Raw genomic sequence first — 24,160 nt, 5'->3', positions numbered from 1 at the left:
GATGTGCAGGTTCGGTGTAAAAGAGCAGAACCAGGTTTCTAGCCCTTTCAGGCGTCCCAATGATTCTGATATTGTTCCTACGGGAGTGGCCTTCTGCGTCATCTGCTCGCATCTCCAGGTACTGAACCTGTGTGAAGGTCCCACAGCTCTGCCTGGTGTTCCATTACCTGTTGTCCCAATTCGGTAAGTGTCTTTTCCCCACCAGAGAGTTTGTCTACCAGCTTTCGGTGGTCGTCTCATAGAAAGCCAAGTTCCATTGCCAGTGTTCCCAGCTTGATTGCCATAGATTGCTTGCCTTGCGCTATGGCTGCAAGCACTTGATCCAGCTTATCCAACATCGTTGGCATCTGCGTTGCATTAGGCAAGGGACACTGCACCCGCAGGCTCAGGGGGTTGGGATGCTGAGGTCTGTGGGGCCGGTGGAGGGGGACGCTGTCCGCCCATTTTGGTTATGAGTCCTGGCTACGTCCTTCTCCCGCTTCCCCTGATGCCAGAAATGTGCCACTCCCAGCGTTGCTGGCGTGGACCAAGTTTGATGCAACCCTCCAGGGGACCTGTTCTGTGATTAACTTAAGCTCCAGGGACGTAAGCTCCACAAGCCTTCAAAGAGGTATTGTGGTGGTATTTGATTGGTCAGGGACTCTCCACTACAATTCAGTCCACCAGAGCCTTTCTCCTCTGCTCCCATAGGGAGCGCAATCAGTAAGGACCGTCTAGATGTCGACCGAGATACAAGGGGCCCCAGGGGTACCCTGTTAGCTGCCAGACGGGACGGGGAGGGGGCTTTTCCCAACCATATCCCGGGCCCGGCCTCCTGCTCTCTCTCTGGGGGCCCTCTCAACTCTTACCAGGGCAGTTGCTGTTTGTCTCAGGTCTTGTCATTTAGGTCATGGGCGCCACTCAGTCTCCACCAGGTGCTTCCTGGTTTTAGGCCTCGTGCCGATCGTCCCTCGCTGAGCCTGGTGCCACACCTCGATCAGGCCGGGAATCACAGGGGGCCTCCGTCTTTGGCCGCACCGTCCCTGGGTTCACACATCAGGCGGTCCCTCTCACCTTCTGACTGTATGGTGTGTGGATCACGGCTGGTTCTGAAGTAGTTCAGGGTGGGCAGCGGCTCAAGGGCCTGCCCACACCTGGTTGCCTCCTCAGTCAGCATACCCCTGCTGGTGGTCAGGCCCAGGACGCAGCAGTGGTGGGCTGCTGCCACCATGTGTACCGCTCCGAGCCGCGCCTCTCGGCCACCCAGTTCCTGCTGTCAGGTGTCCTGATGCTAATGCTCACTTCTGAGGGTTTTGCGCCGCTGACTCCAAAGGAGGTGGGTCATGACTGCTGATCTCAGTATCGCAGCCCGGCGACCTCGGCCAGGTGGGCTGCCTCTGGGTGCCGCTGCATGCACAGGTAGGCTGCACCTGCCAGGCAGCCCCGTAGGGTCGCAGCCACCATTCCTCTGGCTAGGGCCAGCCCCCGTCCTCCCGGGGGCCCTGCGCGTGGCTATTTGATGGATGCTGTCACGGTGCCCGGAATATCTACTGGCACGTTGGCTGCCCGTGGCGGAGGTGCACTAAGATGCGTCCAACATGTTGGCTTGCTTGAGCATGCCTTCAACAGTTCTCCATAATTAGCACTTTTAACACATTATATGATTAGTATAAAAGAAGTAGTCTAAATCCAAGCACTCAGCTGCAACATTTTACACTTTTAGACTTATAAAGGTGCACACCTCTCTTAAGAAGTTCTTCCTTCTACTAACACAAAACTTCCCCATCACTAACTGTTAATGTCTGTAAGTGACATAGTTATTATAAAGGTCTCTTGTTAACGGCAGATCAGGGGTCTCAAACCTTTTCTTCATGACAAGCTACTTATAATCAGTGAGCACCTGCTGTTTACTGTGGTTTGAAAAGTAGGTACTGGTGTACCAAATTATATGTAAGAAACAAATTATCATTGTTATGCAACAAACTGTTACCAGAATTCTGTAGCTGCACTGATTGATTTATCATGCTATCAATTAAACTCTAAATTTCAGAGTCAAAAACACACAGTTTCAGATAAAAGTATGTATTTTGCCTCCCTGCCCTAATATTTTCGATTTATATCTGAGAATGTGTGTCAATTTGTCTTCTGAGGTGTCTAATCTTTAATCATAATTTCTAGGAATAGGAGTGACCAAGATGTAATAGTTCTGTCATCACAGATCGAGACCATACTATACAAACCAGTGGAGCATTACCAGATAGGCAAAGTAGGCACCTGCCTATGGGCCCGCTCCTTTTAGGGCCCCACAGCAACGGATCAAAATAAGACTGATTTGATCTTGAAAGAAAATTTACAATTAATCTTTCTTAAATTGTTTCCAATAGAAAGAAAAAAATGAAAAAACTCAAAAGAAACTAAAATATTTGGTGCAAACTAGGTATGTGTAATGTTGTGCTTTATGTAATAAAATTGGTTTATTAAAATTGTTGGTTGGTAAAATTAACAATGTATTAGGAGATAATATGGAGGGGGGTCCTGAAATTTCGACTGCCTAGTGGCCTCCACAGTGTTTAATTTGCCACCGGTAGGAACTGCATTACTTGAAGTACCTGAACCAAAATAATCAAGAACACTTACAGGTGCCCCAAGGGCATTTCAGTTATTGAATGGGTAAGCAGAGCTTTCAAATTCTCTTTTTATGTTTTTTGGTTTTAGGTTCTGTGGGCATAGACATTCCAAAAATGCTTCAGATTTTTAAGCAAGGACACGAGTATTCGGTAGACAACGACTGTGTACAGACCAAGATAGCATCAGTAAGTTTTACAAAGAATTTAAGTATTGTGTTTTAATGGAAAGTTATTGATTTTCTGAAAATACACACTGTATAGTTTGGCTTTTTTTCATTTTTTTCTGTACTATGTTAGGCAGGGACGGACTGGGAAGCAAATTCGTCCCTCGCAAATTTTGCCAGACCACTGTCCCCATAGTGCATGTAGCAAGCGTGTGAACCTGACGGCTACAACATACGTTTTTTTGGGGGTGGGGTGTCTACCTCCAATACATTTTTGGAAAAAAATACATATATGGTGTGTAGGAAGCTGGCTCTGTATATACTATCTCAAAGTGAGAGATTGTGTGTCAAGATAGTGGGTGACGAACTCCCAGACCATATACTCTTTATGGCTACCCTGCACTTACAATGTCTAAGAAATGGCTTAGACACTGTAGGGGCATAGTTCTCATGCAGCTATACCCTCACCTGTGGTACAGTGCACCCTGCCTTAGGGCTGTAAGGACTGCTAGAGGGGTGACTTACCTATGCCACAGGCAGTGGGTTGTGAGCATGGCACTCTGAGGGGAGGGCCATGTCGACTTAGTCTTTTTTTCCCCACCAGAACACAAGGTGTGAGGCAGTGTGCATGTGCTGAGTGAGGGGTCCCCAGGGTGGCATAATACATGCTACAGCCCTTAGAGACCTTCCCTGGCCACAGGGCCCTTGGTACCAGGGGTACCATTTACAAGGGACTTATCTGTGTGCCAGGGCTGTGCAAATTGTGGAGACAAAGGTACAGTTTTGGGAAAAGAACACTGGTGCTGGGACCTGGTTAGCAGGGTCCCAGCACACTCTCAACCAAAGCTGGCTTCAGCAAACAGTTAGGGGGTAACCATGCCAACAATGGCATTTTCCTATGTGGTGCATTTTACAAAACAGTTTTCATTGTTGAATGTTATCCAGTTATTCAATAAATGGATGGAGACTGGAGAGATGGCTACATGCCTCAATAAATGAATAGTTGGAAGGTGAGGTGAATGGGTGGATGAACACATACAAGAATGCATGACCATGAATAAAGAATTTTAGCTGTATGACAATGTGCAGTGTAAGAAATGGAGTTCCTGATTGGGAAGTGGGGGTTGAAATCCCTACTCAAGCAGCAACTGTAATTCTTGTTAGGGTGAAGTCACTGGCAAACCCCAATTTAAACTGTGCTCAACCCTTAAGAAGCTTTGCACAGAGCAGTGAGGCTTAACCTAGAGGCAATGTGTAAAGTACTTATGCAGCACTGTAGACAGAAATAAAGGGATAACTCAACACAAGACATATCCCACACCAATTTAGAAAAATAGAGTACATTTTAATCAATAAAACAAGCAAAACAACAAAAATTCAATAGTTAGATCCGGGGATATGCAATTTTAAAAGTTTCACTGATTGTAGCACCAAAGAGCACAAAGTGCCATCTGTGGTTTATCTGATTGCGCGGGACCCAGACAAAGTCACATTTCAGGCCTACTATGATGGGGCACAGGCCGGCTTTAGAGACCACGTTAGGCCTATTGAACAAGAGCACCATAAATCCAGGGGCCCATACTGCCAGCCCACTGAAAAAAATGACAGTAGTGCCAGTGTGGACCTGATGTTTGGGATGGTGTACGTCATCTGTGGCATTGTCACAGGTTATAATTTTAATGTATGAGTAGTAAACCTGCAATATGTCTATGAAATTGTCACATGCCCAGTGTAATTTTGGTTTCTTTGTCTGAACGTACCTTTTTCATGCATGTATTAAGTGTGTCCCGTAAACTTTTATTTCACAACATTTGCTTAACCTGTCTTTTTTAAATTTACATACTTATTTTCATATATGATCACTATGCTCACATTAAATACAGAGAGAACACATCTAGCACCCACTAGACAGTGGAAGTTTTGTAACCAATGGCCAAAGACAAATCAGAAATATTGTGACAAAGTGTGCACAATCTATTAGCAGTTAATTGTCTTCTGAAATGTTCTTTAAACTAGTGTTAATCTACTGAAATTATTCATGTTGAGCTCTGTTAAAAAAACAAATCAGAAGTTTACTTACTTAGGCTAATGCATAGGTTTTGTGTAAATTTCTGAGAGCTGGAAATCTGTGAACGCTGAATAAATGTAGGAAATCTGACTTTCTGCAAGCAGAAAAAATGTAGAAGTGTTTTTGCAAGTGTAAAATGTTTCCTATAGAGTAGCCCCTTCCCTCACACCCTCACAATTTTTGGGGGATGTTCCCTCTCCAAAGCTTTCTGGATACAAACGTTCCAGCCCTTGACAGTAGTAAATAATCAACCTCATATAGGGTTACATGCCTACCAAACTTTGTGAATACCCATAAATTCAACTTCTTGTGTGATCTACTAATCTGGCTAGTTACGGTTGCCCTGGAATATCCACAAACTACCCCTTTGAGAAGATTTAGTTGCACTTAAAACGTTGCTATACTGCTAGTACTTCAGAAGTACAAATTCACTTTTTATGATGTAGACATGAAGTTGCACGGAAAAATTGGGAATTGGGTCAGTTATTCTAACTCATAATATGAGCTGTTTGTAAGTGTGATCTACTGAATGGAAAGCAAATTATTTAATCACACAATAAAATAATCCTTTTGATGGATGGATGAGTTGATCCTCAGTCTTGCTCAGTAGGGGTATTCGAACAAATAATGTCAGGAAATACTTAAAACTGGCTTTTCCTTAGCATATGGGAAAGGAAGAAATTTCTGCTTGAATTCTTTTTATCTGACAGAGACTTCTAGTTCCAGATTCCTTAACTTAGAATTTTCCCCCAGGTGTCAGACTGCATCTGGAGATTTTTTCTTCGAGCAATACCCTTGCGCGTTGTTAGGTGGTGTCGGTCGACTCCGTGGGTGTCATTGGTGTCGTAGTCGCCGTGATGACGTCTGGAGTAGTACATAAACTCTGCATCAGTGCAGTGTCACGATCTGATCACGCAAGAGCTACCCTAGTTTAGTTTTTGACGGACTTCGACACTTTTGTCGAGTTTTTTGGTGACGTTTTTGGTGTATCGAGGATGTCCCCGAAGACCGGCTTCAAACCTTGCGAGGATTGTCGGTGACGGATCTGCATTGAGTCTGTTTGTGGTGCCTGGATCACAACCACGACCCGAAGTCGTTCTCCAAGTGCCGGGCCATGCAGCCAAAGGCCTTGATGGAGCGGTCCCTCAAGCTTATGGCGGCCCGGCACTCGAGTTCGCAACAGTCTCGGTCCACTTGAGAGGAAGGTCTTGAGGCAGTCCGCGGAACCACCACCACTCGTCCTGCTCAAAGTCTTTGGGCTAAGGTAAGAAGTCGAAGAAATCTCTTCATCCTTCGACTTCACACTGTCGCTCGGCTGATGCGACGAGGGAGGAGCGTCGATGCTCTAGGCCACTGTCCTCTGAGCCTGCTTTTGGGTCCGCTCCGCGCCTCTGCGAGTTTCAGGGAGCCGGGGCGACCCCTGCCCAATTAAAGGAATTCTGTGAGGCCATGTGCCTCATTTTTGGGCAGTCCTACTCTGCTACGGTGCTTTTGGGCCCAGGGTTTCGGTTGGAGGGCCTTCAGGTTCTGTGCCGGCGGCTCCGGCTCTAGCCACCAAGTCCTCTCCCGGTCTGCTCTTGGATCCGTACCGATACCGGTCATACCATCGAGACCTTCCCCAGCACTGGTTCGAATGTCGACGCTCCCGACGTCGGTGGTACCCACTATCGGCATTGACCCGATCCTGATCCCCAACAACTCTGAGTCGGAAAGGTGCCGGCCGACGCCACCTCCTTCTTCAATTGGGCCTATTCACCCCAGGTTGGATTCTGACCCTTGTTCTTATGGGTTTGAATTCTGGGAAGGATTGGAGGGGTGCCTGAACCCTTATGAATACTAGGATGATCCTAACATGGGCTGGGCACAGGACTTGGGCAAGGCTAGTGGTCTGGATACCTCTCCAGACGCTGGCATGCTGTCTTCTCCTACTGTGGCTACGGCAGAGGGAGCTTGTTATTCCATGGTGGTCAGTAGGGTGGCTGAGGTCCTCAGCCTTGAGCTGTCTACTGTTCAGGTCAAGCCTAATGTCCTGACGGAGGTGCTTTTACCAGGGGCTTCCACCTCTGTGCCTCTTCTTCCATTCAGTGAAGCCCTCACCGATGTTCTTTTGGGTACTTGCTCCAGACCCAACACAGGGGCTCCTGTGAACAGGACAATCGCACACCGCCATAGGCCCACCCCGAACAACCCTAAATTCTTGTCCCAACACCCCACTTCTGAGAGCCTTGTTATCCAGGCATCCTCATCCTCTGGAGCATTCTCTTCCGCACCTCTGGATACAGAAACAAAAAGGCTGGAGCAATTTGGGAAGAAGATGCCTTCTTCCTCCAGTATAGTGCTGCAGTCAGTGAACACTGCATACGTTTTGGGACGTTATACTCGCTCTCTGTGGGATAAGGTCACACAAGTCTTGCCACAGATACGGGAGGAGGCCCATACTATGATCTCCCATGCTGCTACCGATGGGAGGGACGGAAATGTTCACTATCCGATGTAGGCTGGACACAACCAACTCTCTGGGTAGATCGGTTGCGATGACGGTGGCATTGAGGCGCCACGCCTGGTTACAAACACCTGGTTTCTCAGGGGATGTCCAACAGACCCTTATGGACATGCCCTTTTATGGCTCCCGTCTCTATGGAGACAAGGCGGACCCAGCCCTGGATAGGTTCAAGGACTCCCAGGCTATGGCTCAGTCCCTTGGCCTTTCCACTGTCCCTCGTCCCCAACAGTCCACCTTTTGCCCCTTTTGTGGCCACGGAAGGGGCTCCCGGTCACGTCCATTTCCCAGCCACAGTGCCTCCCATGCTGCTAAGCCGATGCATGGCCGGGGATGCGGAATCCCATGTCCCCTCGCTCTGGTCCAGTTGGTGTCAGGATTCGCCATCACCTGCCCCACTGGGAATCCATCACTGTGGACAGGTGGGTTTTGCAGATCGTTCGGAGAGGCTACTCCCTCCCCTTTGAGTCTGACCCACCAGCCATGCCTCCATCATTCAGCCGTATATCGGATGATCATTTGGCACTTATCCCCCAGGAAGTCGTGGCTCTCTTGCCATGGGAGCCATAGAGAGTGTCCCTGCGCCAGAAGTAGGTTATAGTTGTTATTCCTGCTACATTCTGGTACCCAAAAAAGACAAGGACTTAAGTTATATCCTAGACCTTTGGGCTCTCAATCTCCTTCTCAAGAAGGAGAAATTCAAAATGCTCAACATGTCTACCTTAGACCCAGGAGACTGGATGGTAGCGTTGGACTTGCAGGACGCTTATTTCCATATTCCCATCCTGCTTGCCCACAGATGTTGCCTATGATTTGTGGTAGGTCACAAGCACTTTCAATTTACCGTGCTCCCCTTCGGCCCTACCAGCGCCTCTCAGTTGTTCACGAAAGTGATGGCAGTGGATGCAGCTCATCTGTGCAAGTTGGGGGTTTCAGTCTTCCCCTACCTCATCAACTGGCTGTTGAAGGCGGACTCGCCCCAGAAAGTCATCCCCCACCTTCAGACTACGGTAAACCTGCATGCGCTGTAAATGTGCTGAAGTCACACCTGACTCCCTCTCAGATGCTCCCTTTCATCTGAGCTGTTCTAGACACAGTGCAGTTTCAGGCCTATCCTCCCGAGTCCAGGATATTCAGGCTATGATGCCAACCTTTCAGCTTCTATCTTGGGTTTTGGTGAGACTGACTCTGAGGCTACTGGGCCTCATGGCCTTTTGCATACTGATAGTGACACATGCCAGATGGCATATGTAGGAGGCTGACCTGGTTTGTGGTGGGGAACCTGGGTACTTACACCTTGTGCCAGGTCCAGTTATCCCTTATTAGTGAAATGTAGTAGTGTTCTAGCAGCTTAGGCCGATAGAGATAGCTATAGCAGAGCAGCTTAGGCTGAACTTGGAGACATGCAAAGCTGCTGCTATACCACTTATAGTTACACAGTACTTATAGACTGTTGCAGTTGCTGGCTGGAGCTGAAGTTGCAGAGGAAAAGTAGCCCTTCTGGATACTTTGTTGCTATTACAGCGGTTCCTGGAGCAGTCTGCGGTTGATCCGAGGTCAGAGGATGAAGTAGTAGTTGCAGAGGCTTCCTGCTGGAAACTTACAAGTAGAATCTAAAGAGAATCCACAGGAGAGACCCTAAATAGCCCTGAGAGGGGGAATTGGCTAACGTATCAGGTATGGACCTATTAGGGGAGGGGTCTCTGATGTCACCTGCTGGCACTGGCCACTCGGAGGCCTCCAGAGTGTCCCCACACCTTGCAATGCAAGATGGCTGAAGTCTGGCACACACTGGAGGAGCTCTGGGCACCACCCCTGCGGAGGTGATGGACAGGGGAGTGGTCACTCCTCTTTCCTTTGTCCAGTTTCGCACCAGAGCAGGGTCAAGGGGTTCTTTAACCAGTGTAGACAGCCTTATGCAAAGAGGGCACCATCTGTGCCCTTCAAAGCATTTCCAGAGGCTGGGGGAGGCTACCCGCCCCAGCCCTCACACCTATTTCCAAATGGAGAGGTTGCAACACCCTTCTCCCAAAGGAAATGCTTTGTTCTGCCTTCCTGGGACTGAGCTGTTCAGACTCCAGGAGGGCAGAACCCTGTCTGTGAGGTGGCAGCAGCTGTAGCTGCATTGCAAGCCTCAGAGAGCTGGTTTGGCAGTACTGGGGGTCCATGGTGGAGCCCCCAGGATGCATGGAATGGAATTGGCTCCCCAATACCAGATTTGGAATGGGGGGACAGTTCCATGATCTTAGACATGTTATATGGCCATATTCGGGGTTACCTTTGTGAAGCTACAAATAGGTATTGACCTTTATGTAGTGCACGCGTGTAATGGCGTCCCCGCACTCACAAAGTTCCGGGCATTGGCCCTGAGCTATGTGGGGGCACATTTGCTAGTGCAAGGATGCCCTCACACCTAGTAACTTTGCACCTAGCCTTCATTAAATGAAGGTTAGACATATAGGTGACTTATAGGTGGCAAAAGAAATGCTACAGCCCATAAGGATCTACTGGAACCCCAATGCCCTGGGTTCCTAGGTACCATATACTAGGGACTTATAAGGGGGGGTCCAGTGTGCCAATTGAAATTGGTAAATGAAGTCAATATCCTATAGTGACGAATTTAAAAGTGAAGAGGGCATAAGCACTGATGTTCTGATTAGCAGAGCCTCAGTGACACAGTTAAGCACTATGCACACACACACGCACGCACGCACACACACACACACACACATTAGGCCATAAACTATGAGCACTGAGGTCCTGACCAGCAAGATCCCAGTGAGACAGGCAAAAACATACTGACATACAGGCAAAAATGGGGGTAACTTGCCAAGAAAGATGGTACTTTCCTACAGAATATGCATGCTCTGCAGAGGGACTTGAAGTTCCAGTGGGCGTAGCATCCGGGAAATCCCTCCGACATGGTCAAGATCTCAGAGGGGATTGTGAAAGACCTGCATTGGCGGCTTTTGAATCGGCATTCGGTCAACTGCAGATCCCGCTCCCTTCCCCAACCAGATCTATCCATAGTGACTGACGCGTCACTTCTGGGATGGGGTGCCCACATGGGAGAGGCAGAGATCAGAGGCCTATGGTCTCCGGCAGAGTCTGGGCTCCATATCAATCTTCTGGAGCTCCGGGCGATCAGGCTTGCGTTGAAAGCATTTCTTCCCTCGCTCAAAGGGAAAGTGGTGCAATTGTTCACGGACAACACTACCTGCAAGTGGTACTGCAGCAAACAGGGCGGATGGGTGCTGGACCCTTTGTCAGGAGGTGCTGCACCTCTGAAAATGGCTGGCACATCAGGACATCACCCTGGCGGTTCAAAATCTCCTGGACTCTCTGAACGCCAAAGCAGACAAACTCAGCCATTGATGCATAGTCAATCACGAATGGCGTCTCCATCCAGAGGTGTCGTGAGGTCTCATTCAGCAGTGGGGAGAGCCTTGGCTAGATCTGTTAGCCTCCGCAGAGAACGCGCAATATCAGCTGTTTTGTGAGTTGGAGTTTCCAAGGCAGCACTCGCTTGCAGACGCTTTTCATCTTGAGTGGAACTCCAGCCTCCTTTACTCCTATACCACTTCTGGCCAGAATTCTCAAGAAGATCAACAATGGCTGGGCTCAAGTAATCCTGGTGGTTCCGGACTGGGCACGGAGAGTATGGTATCCAGGGCTACTGAGCATGGCCACCGATCCTCCACCCAGACTGCCACCGTTAGGAGGATCTTCTGTCGCAGCAGCAGGGGACGGTTCTCCACCCGAACCTGTCCAATCACCACGTTCATGTGTTGAGATTGAGCGGCGGCAGTTGACAGCTTTTGATCTTCCACCTGAAGTCTGTGATGTAATCTTGGCAGCCAGGCGTCCCTCCACCAAAACGGTATACGTCTGTCGCTGGCATAAATTTGTGGCGTGGTGTACCAACAAATCTGTTGATCCCCTCTCTACTCCTCTTTCTGAGGTTCTTTTGTCCATTCTTTCTGTGGAACAACAGAGCTCTGCTTTGGGCACCCTCAAAGGCCATTTATTGGCTTTCTCAGCCTTTCTTAGGTTGCCTGATCAGCCTTCACTCTTTAAGTCTCCTATTGTTCGTAGATTCCTTAAGGGCCTCACCCATTTGTTTACTCCCACTCCATTTATCATGCCTCAGTGGGACCTCAATTTTGTCCTTTCTTACTTAATGTGCACTCCCTTTGAGCCGATGCACAATTGTCCATTACTGCTCCTTACTGTCAAAACTGTTTTTCTTGTTGCCATCACTTCTGCTCGCAGAGTGAGTTAGCTTCAGGCTCTATCTTCTGGGCAACCTGACAAAGTGTTGTTACGCACTAAGACTTCCTTCCTTCCCAAAGTTGATACACCTTTTCATGTAGGCCAGTTCATCACTTTGGCTACTTTTTACCACCTCCACATCCTTCTCATAAGAAGGAGAGACTCCACCGCCTGGATCCAAAAAGAGCGTTAGCATTCTATCTCAATTGTACTAAAGAATTCCGGGTGGACGATCAACTCCTTGTTTGATATGTGGGTGCGAAGAAAGGGAAAGCTGTGCCATCTTGCGATGGGTCCTTCTTTGCATCAAGATGTGCTACGCTTTGGCAAAGATGCAACCCCCTGAGGGCTTGCACGCTCATTCCACCAGAACAACTACTGCTTCCACAGAGTTAGCATGCAGAGTTCCTGTCCTGGATATCTGCCAGGCAGCAAAGTGTGCATCCCTGCACACTTCTACTAAACATTACTGGCTGGACAGGCAGGTCAGTAGGGATGGCTACTTTTGTCATTCGGTCCTGCAAGACTTTCTAGTTTGATCTTGGTTCGCAGCCCACCTCCGAGGAGCACATTGCTTGGGTATCTATTTTAAGGTAGGGAATCTGCAACTAGAAGTCTCTATCAGATGTACAAGTTACTTGCCTTCGGTAATGATAGATCTGGTAGCATCTGGTAGCTATACTCTAATCGCAGATTCCTTACCGACCAACTCATCCTCCCCACTTGCGAAGTGATTTCTAGGGCCAGGGCTTCCCCATTCAGGGCCTTAGCTCTGGTGCACTAATTTCAGTGTTCTTTGCAGCTCTGCGCTTTGGTGTGGAAAGTCGTGAAAAACAAAACTGACATCACTGCGCTGAGGCGCTGTCTATGTACTACTCCCGACGTCATCACATCTACTACGACTCCAACGACACCCGCAGAGTCAACAGATGCCACCTAACAATGCGCAAGGGTATTGCTCGAAGGAAAATTCTCTGGATCCAATCTGATGCCTGGGGGAAAATTCTAAGGTAAGGTATCTACAACTAGAATATGTCTCTACCAGATATATTGTTACTGAAGTTAAGTAACTTGTACATTAAAAAGAAATGACACAAAAACATTGCATGACTAGTCATTGGAAGCAAAGAGTGTAGTCATAAATATACATCTAGGAAGCCAACATTATTTAATTGCATATAGAGACTGTCAACAGCACATAGAGAAGGCATCCAGTAGCAGGTAAAAAATATGACCCACATCTTCACTCTGAACGCAGGCTAGGAACATGAAATACAACATTGTCAAGACAACCTTTCAAAAAGTACAGGTCGATGCATTTCGCTAGGGTCCCCAAGAAGCATTTACCCGGTACCAGTGTGTGTATTCCGGAAGCCAATAGGTCACCAGAACCTCTGAAAAGGGGAAGGAGGAGTGCCACGTATCAGCTGGGGATCAGTGTAAGTTAGCAGGGAAGGGCTCCGGAGCGGCATGGTGGATGTGTGAACAGTCTAATCAAGGAAAGGGTGAAGTGAAATGGTGGTGTATAGCATGTGAATTCAATGCGGGATACGTATTGTATTAGTGGGCGCCAGATTGCCTTGAACTTTCTATCAATGCCAGCTAGATTGTGCAAGAGTTGTTCATGGCAAGAACATGCCACTGTTCTGTAGATGGTGGTGTTACTTGCTTCCATGACAAGGCGATTAACTGGCTGCTTGCAACATGCAGCTGATCAATATTCAGTCAGCTCGGCTTATAGCCATTAGAGATGCAGGACACATTTCCAATATTACTATGAGATATGAAGGGAGGGGGTACCCTACTTTATCTTTGATGAAGAAAACATCTCCTTCCAAAATGTAGAGATAAGGGCACAGGACCACCATGTGTGTTCAAAGTCTCCTCACTCATTTGGACAATGCCAGCACCGGTCAGGAAACCTAGAATAGATGGCGGACAGGTGAGCGGGCGTATAATACCACTGAAATACCAGTTAGTAAACAATCTCTCGGAGAGAAAGACTGCGATAAGTTTTGGGAATGTTCCGCCATAAAGTATCCCACTGTGCAGGCGTGACCTCTGCAGTGCTGGCTGTAGCCCAGCGGTTTTGATGTGCATGTGTGGCCGTGGGTGCAGAGTGATGAAGTGTATTGTATGTATTGGAAATCAGTCTTCTTGCACTGTCGTAAGCTCTAACCAGTTTTTCAAATTGGGTGTAAGGTCGGAGAATCGCAGGATACACAGAAGGGTGAATAGCCCAGTGCTTCATTTGTATGTACTGAAGTCTGGCGGTGTCAGCCAGATTATAGTCTAGCTTGAATTGGTCAAAGGATTTGAAATCCATCCCTACAAATAAGTCTCGCAGGGTCCTGCAGTCTCCATTGGTCCACTCACTGAAGGCTTTAGGAGACAACACAGGAGGGAATGCAGGATTGCGTGCGGTGGGGGTGTTGGGCGAGGAGTATGTAATCAGTCCCTTCTTTAACACTAATTTCGAACAGTTCTTGTTGGGGTTGCAAGTGTGGCACTGCGTGGGAGGGCACGTGGAGGCAGCCATGCCAGGTCCCATAGAGGTCTGCAGACTGTGGAACCAATGGGACTTGCTCTCCTGTGCTACCCAAACCGATATAAACCGCAAGTGTGCTGCTTAATAATACTCCAAGAGGTTAAGGCAGGTCAGCCCTCCCCTATCACGAGGCTACATCAAAAGTGCATAAGAGACTCTTGCTCTCATTACAACCCTGGTGGTAAATCTCGCTTTCCGCTGTGCTGAAGACCACCAACATACAGTTGCGGCGGCAGAATTACGCTACAGGTATTACGGCCCACATCTCAGAATCCGCCACAATACGGACACCCACACAAGTCTGCCACACCAAAGGTCAGTGATAAACTGGCGATACCAAAACCGAATCCGTCACGCCAACAAGAATACGCCCACACCATCACAACCCACTAATTAACACAGCAGTCTTTCAACCGTGGTAATCCATTGGCGGTACACACCGCCGCGCTCAAAATACACACACACTTACAAAACACAACCACATTGGACAATTCAAAATACACACACCTGATACACATACACACACCACACCCGCACACTCACAACACTATAAAACACACACCCACATTACCCACAAACCCTTACAACGTAAAATTTGGAAGAAGTCCAGAGAGAGAGATTAGCAAACACAACACCAACATCCACAGACACATAACACCATCACTTGTACAACATCCATGCACCTCAGACAACACACATCAACACATCCAACAGACAGCACCTCACACATCAGCCACAGCATGGCACCTCAAAGACACCCCAGGTTTTCTGAGGAGGAGCTCAGGGTCATGGTGGAGGAAATCATCCGGGTAGAACCACAGCTATTTGGATCACAGGTGCAGCACACCTCCATTGCGAGGAAGATGGAGCTATGGTGGAGAATCGTTGACAGGGTCAACGCAGTGGAACAGCATCCAAGAACACGGGATGACATCAGGAAGAGGTGGAACGACCTACGGGGGGAAGTTGCGTTCCGTGGTATACAGACACCAGATTGCTGTACAGAGGACTGGCGGTGGACCCCCACTTCCTCCCCCACAACTAACAACATGGGAGGAGAAAGTCTTGGCAATACTGCATCCAGAGGGCCCACAGGAGTAGCAGGAGGACTGGACTCTGGTAAATCATATCTTTACAATTATATCCCCCACACCCTACCTGCATGCCATCACATGCCCCCACCCTTACCCTCACTCCTATCACTCCATCATCTCACATATGTCCCACTATCACAACCCACATATCTCAATACCAAGGTCCTGCATGCAACACCTATGCATGGACCACCATCATCAAAGCATGTCCAGTACAGATACACACACAGACCCCAAACCAACTATCACAAAGGGCAAACACAAATATGCAAGCACGGGAGTAGAGGGTACCTCACCCAATGCACAAGATGGCACACACAGATACTAAAACTATGCATTTACACCCCAACAGGACCCATACCCAACGTCACCGGACAGGAGGTGCCAGACATATCCAGTCCCCCCACAGAAGAGGCCCACAGTGATGACAGCAGTTCTGCACGCCTGGATCAAGATGACCAGCCCGGCCCATCAGGGGCCTCGGGACAGTCGGTTCCCCTGACACAGTCCCAAACCACCACTGAACCTCCCCCCTCAGGAAACACCACCACAGCACCCACCCAGCGGGCCCATCCCTCTGTCCCCAGGACACGTCAATCAGCAGTGTGTCCACCACTGCAGGGAACCCAGGAAAACCCAAGAAAATCAGGGACCTGCGGTCAGTGGCAGTGGGCACACGGTTCAGGACACAGAGGCACAGGATAACAGGGAAGCTGGGAGGACTGCTGTGCGACAGGGGGAGGACAGGCCCAGGGAACCGACACTCCACAAGGCACTCTCCAACATCATGGGAGCTTACCACCATTCCCAGGAGACCATGGGCACGGTACTGGTCAAGTTTCAGGAGACCCAGCGACTGCAGGAGGAACACTACCTTGGGATCAGGGAGGACTTGAAGTCCATTAACACCACCCTGGTCACCATTGCAGGGGTGCTGGCAGATCTTGTCAACACCATGAGTGACACAGTGGCACACTAACAGTCCCCGGACACTATCCTGGATGATGAACAGCCCTCCAACTCCGCCAGCGCTAGTGGACTGGAGGCACCACCACAGGACCAACAGGCCACCAGCACCCCACCGCCTGCAGAAGGAGAACCACCCCGCAAACGGTTCCTGAGATCCAGGAACTAGACAGAGAACATTGCCAAGACCCCCGCCAGGAAATAAGACCCTCCTCAATGTCACCCTTCTGTCCCACTTTGTCACCCTGACCACCTTAAACTGCCATAGCTCCGCTTCCTATTCCCCATTGGACAAGGCACCTGTGAGACCAAGAGACTGGACTCTGCCACGGACAGTCCTCCACCATCACCGCAGCCCATTTCACACACCCCCTCCATTTATTTGCACAGAAATAAACACCCTTGAATCACCAAAAAATCCTGAGTCAGTCTGTGCTTTCACAAATGTGTAATTGCAAAATCTCTGGAAATAGCAATGTCAATTTACTTGTTCACATACCAATGTTACACAGCTGTAGGCCAGGAGTAAACATAGCAGAGGGCACAAATTGGGACCCAGATCTGTGAAATGGAAAGCCAAAGTGACAAGTCAGGGTCCATACACAGAGGTAAAAAGGCAGACTTATGCTAAGTCCTACTGTAGTATGAGATGTGGGAAGCAGTTCCTTCTTCTTACCTGTGTCTCACTGGAAGTATTGCATGATGATGTTGTTTCGGTTGTCTACATCTTCTTCTTCTGCCTCCTCTTCTTCACTGTCCACAGCTGCCACGAGACCAGCATCAGGCCCATCCTCCTGCAGAAAATGCACCTGGTGTTGCAAAGCCAGGTTGTGCAACATACAGCAGGCCACGATGATCTGGCACACCTTCTTCGGTAAGTAGTATAGGGAGCCACCTGTCAAATGGAGGCACCAGAATCTGGCCTTCAGGAGTCCGAGGGTGCGCTCGATTATCCCCCTAGTTCGCTCATTGTAGTGTTCCTCTGCCCTTGTCCTGGGATTCCTCACTGGGGTCAGTAGCCATGACAGGTTGGGGTAACCAGAGTCACCTGCAAATATCGAGGGACAACTGTTAGACATCCTCCAAACATTAGGGAATCTCTCATACCCAGACAGCAAATGAAACTGTGTGGGGAATTTAGGCTCACCTATTAGCCACACACGGTGCCTCTGTAGTTGCCCCATCACATAAGGGATGCTGCTATTCCTCAAAATGTAAGCGTCATGCACTGAGCCAGGATACTTGGCATTCACATGGGAGATGTACTGGTCTGCCAAACATACCATCTGCACATTCATAGAATGGTAGCTCTTCCGGTTTCTGTACATCTGTTCATTCCTGCAGGAGGGGGGGGGGGACAAACGCCACATGTGTACCATCAATGGCACCAGTGATGTTGGGGATATGTCCCAGGGCATAGAAGTCAGCTTTCACTGTGGGAAAATCCTTCACTTGAGGGGAAACGATGTAGCTGCGCATGTGTTGCAGCAGTGTGGTTCTAACCAGTACCTCAGCAGGGCAGACAACACTCTGGACAACACGTTAGAGAACATTGGCTGGGACATCCCTGATGCCATGGCTACTGTTGTTAGAAAAAGACCTACTGGCCAGGAAATGGAGTACAGACAGGACCTGCACTAGAGGGGGTATTCCTGTGGGGTGGCGGATAGCTGACATCAGGTCTGGCTCCAACTGGGCACACAGTTCCTGGATTAATGCACGATCAAGTCTGTAAGTGATAATGATGTGTCTGTCTTCCATTGTCGACGGGTCCACCAGGGGTCTGTACACCGGAGGATGCCGCCATCTCATCACCTGCCCCAGCGGACGTGCCTTATGGAGGAGAACGGTGAGCAGAGGGTCATACAACACTTAGGTATCACAAGGCTGTTTTGCAAAAACGTTAGATTTTCTCTATGTGCCTTTGTCTGTCCGTATTCCTGGGCTAAATAGGTGTGACGCAGTTATTTGGCCTGCCATGTGGCCCCCTGAAATGCCAGCTACCTGACCTGTAAGGTGGGACAAGGGGAAATGAGGTAACTGCGCTGGCATTGTACACTGTCGCTGTAGGCGGTCGAAGACCGCGGCGCAATTCAGCATTGGTTAACATTGGGTCCTTTGGGTTCCAGGAGCCAATGACGATGTACGCTGGCAGTGACGGTACGCACCGCTGCGGACGTGACCGCCATTTTCTATCTGTTACCTCACTTGATACCTGACCTTCAATAGGAGAGGACCTACACTGCAAGTGCTGCTGTGACCTGTGCCTGGAAGCGACAATGGCTACAGTGTCTGGGGAAAGGGCCCCTGCCTTCACTTCGAAGGAGTTGGAGAAACTAGTGGGTGGGGTCCTCCCCCAGTACACACAACTGTACGGGCCTCCAGTCAAACAGGTGAGTACACTGTGAGCATGGTGGATGGCACATGATTGTATGGAGTGTCGTGGATAGAAGTGGGGCGGACAGGCCAGCATGTGAGGATAGTGTGTGTATGTATGTCTGGGCCAGGGTGGGACGTTTTTAGGCAATGTGTGAGAAGAACTGTACGGGAGAGTAACATCCATTATAACTTCACTTTTCCTCTATGTCAGCGCCCACCAGAAGAAGGGTGTTTGGTGTGCCATCACCAAGGGAGTGTGGACCCTGGGGGTCGACCATAGACGGAGCACCCACTGCTGGAAAAGGAGGGAAAACCTGCGCCGCTGGAGCAAGAAGACGGCGGCGGGCCAGTTGGGATGGCCTCCCAACGTGGAAGGGGTGCCCGTCGCACCATAACCCCCTGATGTACCGGATCCTGGCGGTGGCATATTCGGAGTTGGATGGGCGCTTGAGGGCATCACAGCAGCCACAAGGGTGTGAGTACACTGTAATTCAGCTGACTCTGCACGCTTGACGAGGTGCCTGGGTGGGGGTGGTGGCCTGTGGATTCCCCTAGGCCAGGGGAGACACGCAAAGGTAGATCCATTGTTTGCAGCCTCATTCCCACTCCAACCACAAAGGTGGTATTTGCCCTCTACACCTAGTCAGGCTCCCATGGGTTCTAGCTGTGCATGCAATGGGTCTAGACAGAGTCCCCCTTGGGCATGTACTTGTCCCCTGCACTGTTAGTGCATGGCTTAGTGCATAGGGCTGCTCCCTGTGTGTTGTGTCTCCCAACGGTAGTGGTGGTGCATGCACTGACCATGTCTCTTCTGTCTTCCCACCCCCTTTTTGTTTTGTCACCCTGTTCTTGCGTGCATTATCATCATCTGGCGGAGGATCAGTGGCACCGGAGCAGGGGGGAGCTGCATCCCACATGGCCCTGGAGGGTGAAGTAACGGATTCTGAAGGCACCAGTGGGACAGAGGGCGAGGGAAGCTCCACAACGGGGACAGGAGCATACACCAGCGACAGCGGCGACTCCTCTGATCAGAGCTCCCTTGCGGTGGCTGGCACCTCTGTGCCCACCGCATCAACAGGTACAGCTGCCACCCCCCCTACCAGCACCACCCTCCCAGCAGCCTTTCAGCATGTTTCCCGTGCCCGCTCACCCAGGAGGGTGGGCATCTCCTTCGCCCCAGGCACCTCAGCCCCCGCCCCAGTCAGCCCTGCTGGCCTCAGTGAGGAGGCTATTGACCTCCTGAGATCCCTCACTGTTGGGCAATCTACCATTTTGAATGCTATCCAGGGTGTTGAGAGGCATGTGCAGCAAACATATGCATTCCTGGAGGGCATTCATTCTGGCCTGGCAACCCAACAGAGAGCGTTTCAGGCTCTGGCCTCAGCACTGATGGCAGCCATTGTCCCTGTGTCCAGCCTCCCCCTCCAACTTCCTCCACCCAGACCCAATGCCCTGTACCTCAGCCTATCCCAAGAACACCATCTGACCAGCATGCACACATCAACACACAAGAGTTGACATGGGAAACATAAGCACCACGCATCCCACAGGCACTCTCACAAGCACCATCCCCATGCAGACACAGCAACATCCACTGCCTCCACTGTGTCCCCCTCCTCCACGTCCTCCTCCTCCCTCCCTGTCTTGTCTCCACTCACACCTACATGCACTCCATCCTCAGCCACTACCTCCATCACCAGCACGCCCATCACCACACACCGCTCACGTGCTCTCACCACCCCCACTACCATTCACACATCCCATGTGTCGTCTCCCAGTGTGTCTGTGAGCCCTCCTCCCAAACTACACAAACGCAGGCACACACCCACCCAACAGCCATCCACCTCACAACAGCCTCTGGCCCATGCACCTTCACACAAATTCAGCAGACGTACACCTCCTACAACCGCTACCTCTTCCTCCACTCCCAAACCCCCTCTATCTTCCCATCCCAGTGTGTCTAAGAAACTTTTCCTGGCTAACATTGACCTCTTCCCTACACCTCCCACGCCCCTGCCACCTCCCTATACCCCCCATCCTCCCTCCCCGTGCTTCCCCTTGGGCCAGGCTGTCCAGGTCCCAGCCCAGCCCAGCACCTCAGCCACGAAATCCTCAAGCATAGTGGTCCCAGCAAGTACGGTCACATCGCAAGCACCACCCATCAGGGCTGCCAGTGTGCCACCTTGAGGACAAGAAGCAGGCCATTCTGCCACCTGCCAAGGTGAAGAAGGTGCCCACATGCTGGAGAGAGAAGCCGCAGCTACCGGCAAGCAAGGGCTCCTCCACACCAAAAGGGGACAGTGGCAAGACACCAGCAGCAACATCAAAGGTGGGGAAGGGACACAAGCCGAAGAGCAGGTCAGGACAGGGCACGGTGGCTCCGGCTGAGGGACCAGAGTTACCCCTTCTGTCAAACACAACATCAACCTGTACGGCAGTCGACACCGCCACCTGCACCGCCACCAGCACCGCCACCTGCACATCTGCTGCCTCAGCAACAGTCCCCAGCATCATCCCCAGTGGGCCGCCGTCCAAGGCTGCAGGAGACGTCCTGCTGTGTCCCTCAACAGGTGCAGACACATGCACCACCGCCTGCACCTCCTCCACAGACACCGCAGCAACCACCACCACCACCAGCCCTGCGACGTGCTCAGACAGTGCCACCACAGCTGACATGGCAATCATCCCCAGTGGGTAGCCATCCAAGGCTGCAGGAGACGTCCTGGACCCTGCCCAGCATCCATGAGGCTTGACTCCCAGCACTGTTTTTACCTGCAGGTGGCAGGCGAAGTCGCAGCAGGGTGGAGTGTGTCTCTGCCTCCATGGCGTATCATGCTACCTGTTCCCAGGCAATCTCATGGCACACACACCCAGGTGAGGGAATGGGACCTGCCACACTGCATGTGAAGCACTCTGGGCACCAAGCCCCCTCCAGAACCAGTGGAGATTCACATCCACTACCTCAGTCCTTGGCAGGATGAAGCACTCTGGGCACAAAGCCCCCTCCAGAACCAGTGGAAATTTATATTCACTACCTCAGTCCTTGGCAGGATGAAGCACTCTGGGCACTAAGCCCCTCCAGAACCAGTGGAAATTCACATCCACTACCTCAGTTCTTGGCAGGATGAAGCACTCTGGGCACCAAGCCCCCTCCAGAACCAGTGGAGACTGTTATCCACTTGGGAGACTGTGGCTTTGCACTCCCCAGGATACAGCAGTGGGCAAACCACCCACTTGAAAGACTTGAGAGACTGTGGCTTTGCACTCCCCAGGATACAGCAGTGGGCAAACCACCCACTGGAGAGACTTGAGAGATTGTGGCTTTGCACTCCCCAGGACTAATCAGCAGGCATGGAGCCCCCTCGTGGAGCAGTGGCGTCGTCCGTTCATCCGGCTGAGGTGCCCCCACCTCCCCCTGAGGTGCCTGTTTATTTTCCATCTGATGCCCCTGCAGTGTTCTCTCCGTTTCGAGTCAGGTGTCTTATGTGGGCTTCGCCCATGCATTTTGGGACACTGATCCACGAACAATGATTTGCTTAATATCCGGACTTGTATAATTGGTGTACATATTTGTATATACTGATTTTTTTAAATTGCCCTATCTGATTTTTATTGAGTACACTTGTTACAATCATTTCCTCTTGTCCTTGCGTTCTTCCAGGGGGTGAGGGGGTGTATGTAATGTTGCTGCATGTATTTGTGTGTATGATGTGAGTGGGGGTGGGGGTGTTGCATGTGTGTTACTCTCTTTTCCCTCCCCCCACCCTGTGTTGTAGGTGCAGTACTCACCTTGGTCGTTGGTGGCGTCTTTCCTGCTCCTGATACAAGAGGAGGAAGACCAACATGAGCAGGACCTGTAGTTCGGGCTCCATGGGGTCCAGGTTCCTCGTTGGGTGTCGAGAGGTTAGTGGTTTCCCTTCCAAGTCCTGTGTCTGCCATGCTTTTGATAGCGTTGGTACCGCCCCGGAAAAGGTGGCGGATAGGCGTGTTGTAATACAGTGGCAGAACCTTGTGTTCCGCCTGTCTGTTGGCGGTTGCCGCCGCAGTGTTTGTTTCTATCGCCGTGGCGGTCGGAGTGTTAAAGTGGCTGTCTATGTTGGCAGTTTCCGACCATGGTCGTGATTCAATTTTTTTTGTTCCGCCGGCCTGTTGGCGGTATTACCCCTGGTTTATCACCGACCGCCAGGGTTGTAATGAGGGCCTCTGTGTCTACTCCCGCCCCAGATAAACACCCTTATATTGCCTTGTAGCTGCGTGATGTTCTGTTGTGGAATAACCCTGGGAAGGATTTGGAACAGGAAGGGCATTCGTGGTAGGATGTTCATTTTAGCCTCATTTATCTGTCCCAGCCACAATATGGGAAGGTGTCTCCACCGACCGAGATCCTTCCTTAATAGCACAACTGAGAAGGGGCCAATTCGCTTTAGGCCATGAGTCCAGAGCTGGTGTAAGAAATATGCCCAGGTATTTGATCTTGTCCAAGCACCACTGAAAAGTCGCCAGTGTTTGCAGTTGTGGTATGTCCGTTGCCTTTATCGTGAGTGTAGGAAGATGGCTCTGTATATACTATATTAAAATTAGATATAGTGTGCACAGAGTCCAGGGGCTCCCCAGAGGCTTAACAGAGGCTAAAGTTGATAATACTAATGCTCTCTCTGTGGTAGTGTGGTCGAGCAGTTCGGCTTATCAGAGGGTAGTGCAAAGCATTTTTTGTACACACAGAGATAATAGAAGAGCACACACTCAATGATTTAACTCCAGACCAATGGTTTTATATAGCAAACTTATCTTTTCTTAATTTATTTCTAGAACCACAAGATTCAAGTTGCAGGTACTTAAATAGATTTGTATTTCACGCATATATCAATAGCACTTTGTTTGAAATCAATAAGTTATACAGTTTTTGAAATAGTGGCAATTATCTGTTTTAAAAGTTGACACTGCAATTTTCAGAAACAGTTACTGGGGAGGAGGGGTAAGAAAAGTTAGCACGATTTGCAGGTAAGTACTTGACCTATAGTTCTAGTCTTTGGGGGTTAGAAAGTCTATAGGTTGGGGTTAAAGGTAACCCCAAACACCCACTACCAGCAACAGTGGGCCAGCCAGGTGCAGAGGTCAATGTCGAGTCAAAATTAACATGGACTCCTATAGAGGCTGTGGGCACTTGGTTTCTGATCTGCAGGCAGGTAAGTACCCGCATCTTCGGAGGGCAGACCTGAGGGATTTAGAGGAGCACTGGGAGGGCCACAGGTAAGCAAACATAAACCCTCAGCGGTACTGGGGTGGCCAGGTGCAGGATGCAAACAAGGCGTCGGGTTTCCAATGATTCTATATGAGGGAACCCCAGGGGTCACTCAGGTGCTGTAGGCGAGTTCCATTGGGTCGACTCAGGTAAACGACAGGCTGGACAGGGAGGAGGGCCGCCTGCTGAACATAGCTACACTGGAGGTCGGGTTCTCCAAGGCCTGGGGGCAGCGGGTGAAGTGTTTCTTTAGGTGTCGGATATCGTCCGGAGCTTTTGCGGTTAGGGGTGGTCCTCGGGATTTACTCTGTGGGCATCGTC

The 24,160-nt window shown here is 50.2% G+C and overlaps 1 protein-coding gene across 2 annotated transcripts in view; it reads left to right on the top strand.

Moving 5' to 3' along the window:
* Positions 1–24,160, top strand: part of MRPL1 (mitochondrial ribosomal protein L1) — a 772,839-nt gene that overhangs the window by 512,242 nt on the left and 236,437 nt on the right. For both annotated transcript variants that reach the window (XM_069236801.1, XM_069236802.1), the window contains one exon: positions 2,695–2,792. In XM_069236801.1, the coding sequence (XP_069092902.1) occupies positions 2,695–2,792 (98 nt within the window). The remainder of the gene's footprint in view (positions 1–2,694; positions 2,793–24,160) is intronic.

The sequence above is a fragment of the Pleurodeles waltl genome, chromosome 1_2 (genome assembly GCF_031143425.1).
Source record: "Pleurodeles waltl isolate 20211129_DDA chromosome 1_2, aPleWal1.hap1.20221129, whole genome shotgun sequence".
Lineage (NCBI taxonomy): Eukaryota > Metazoa > Chordata > Amphibia > Caudata > Salamandridae > Pleurodeles > Pleurodeles waltl.
Note: the sequence above shows the minus strand (reverse complement) of the source record. Positions and strands in the feature narration are given on the sequence as shown.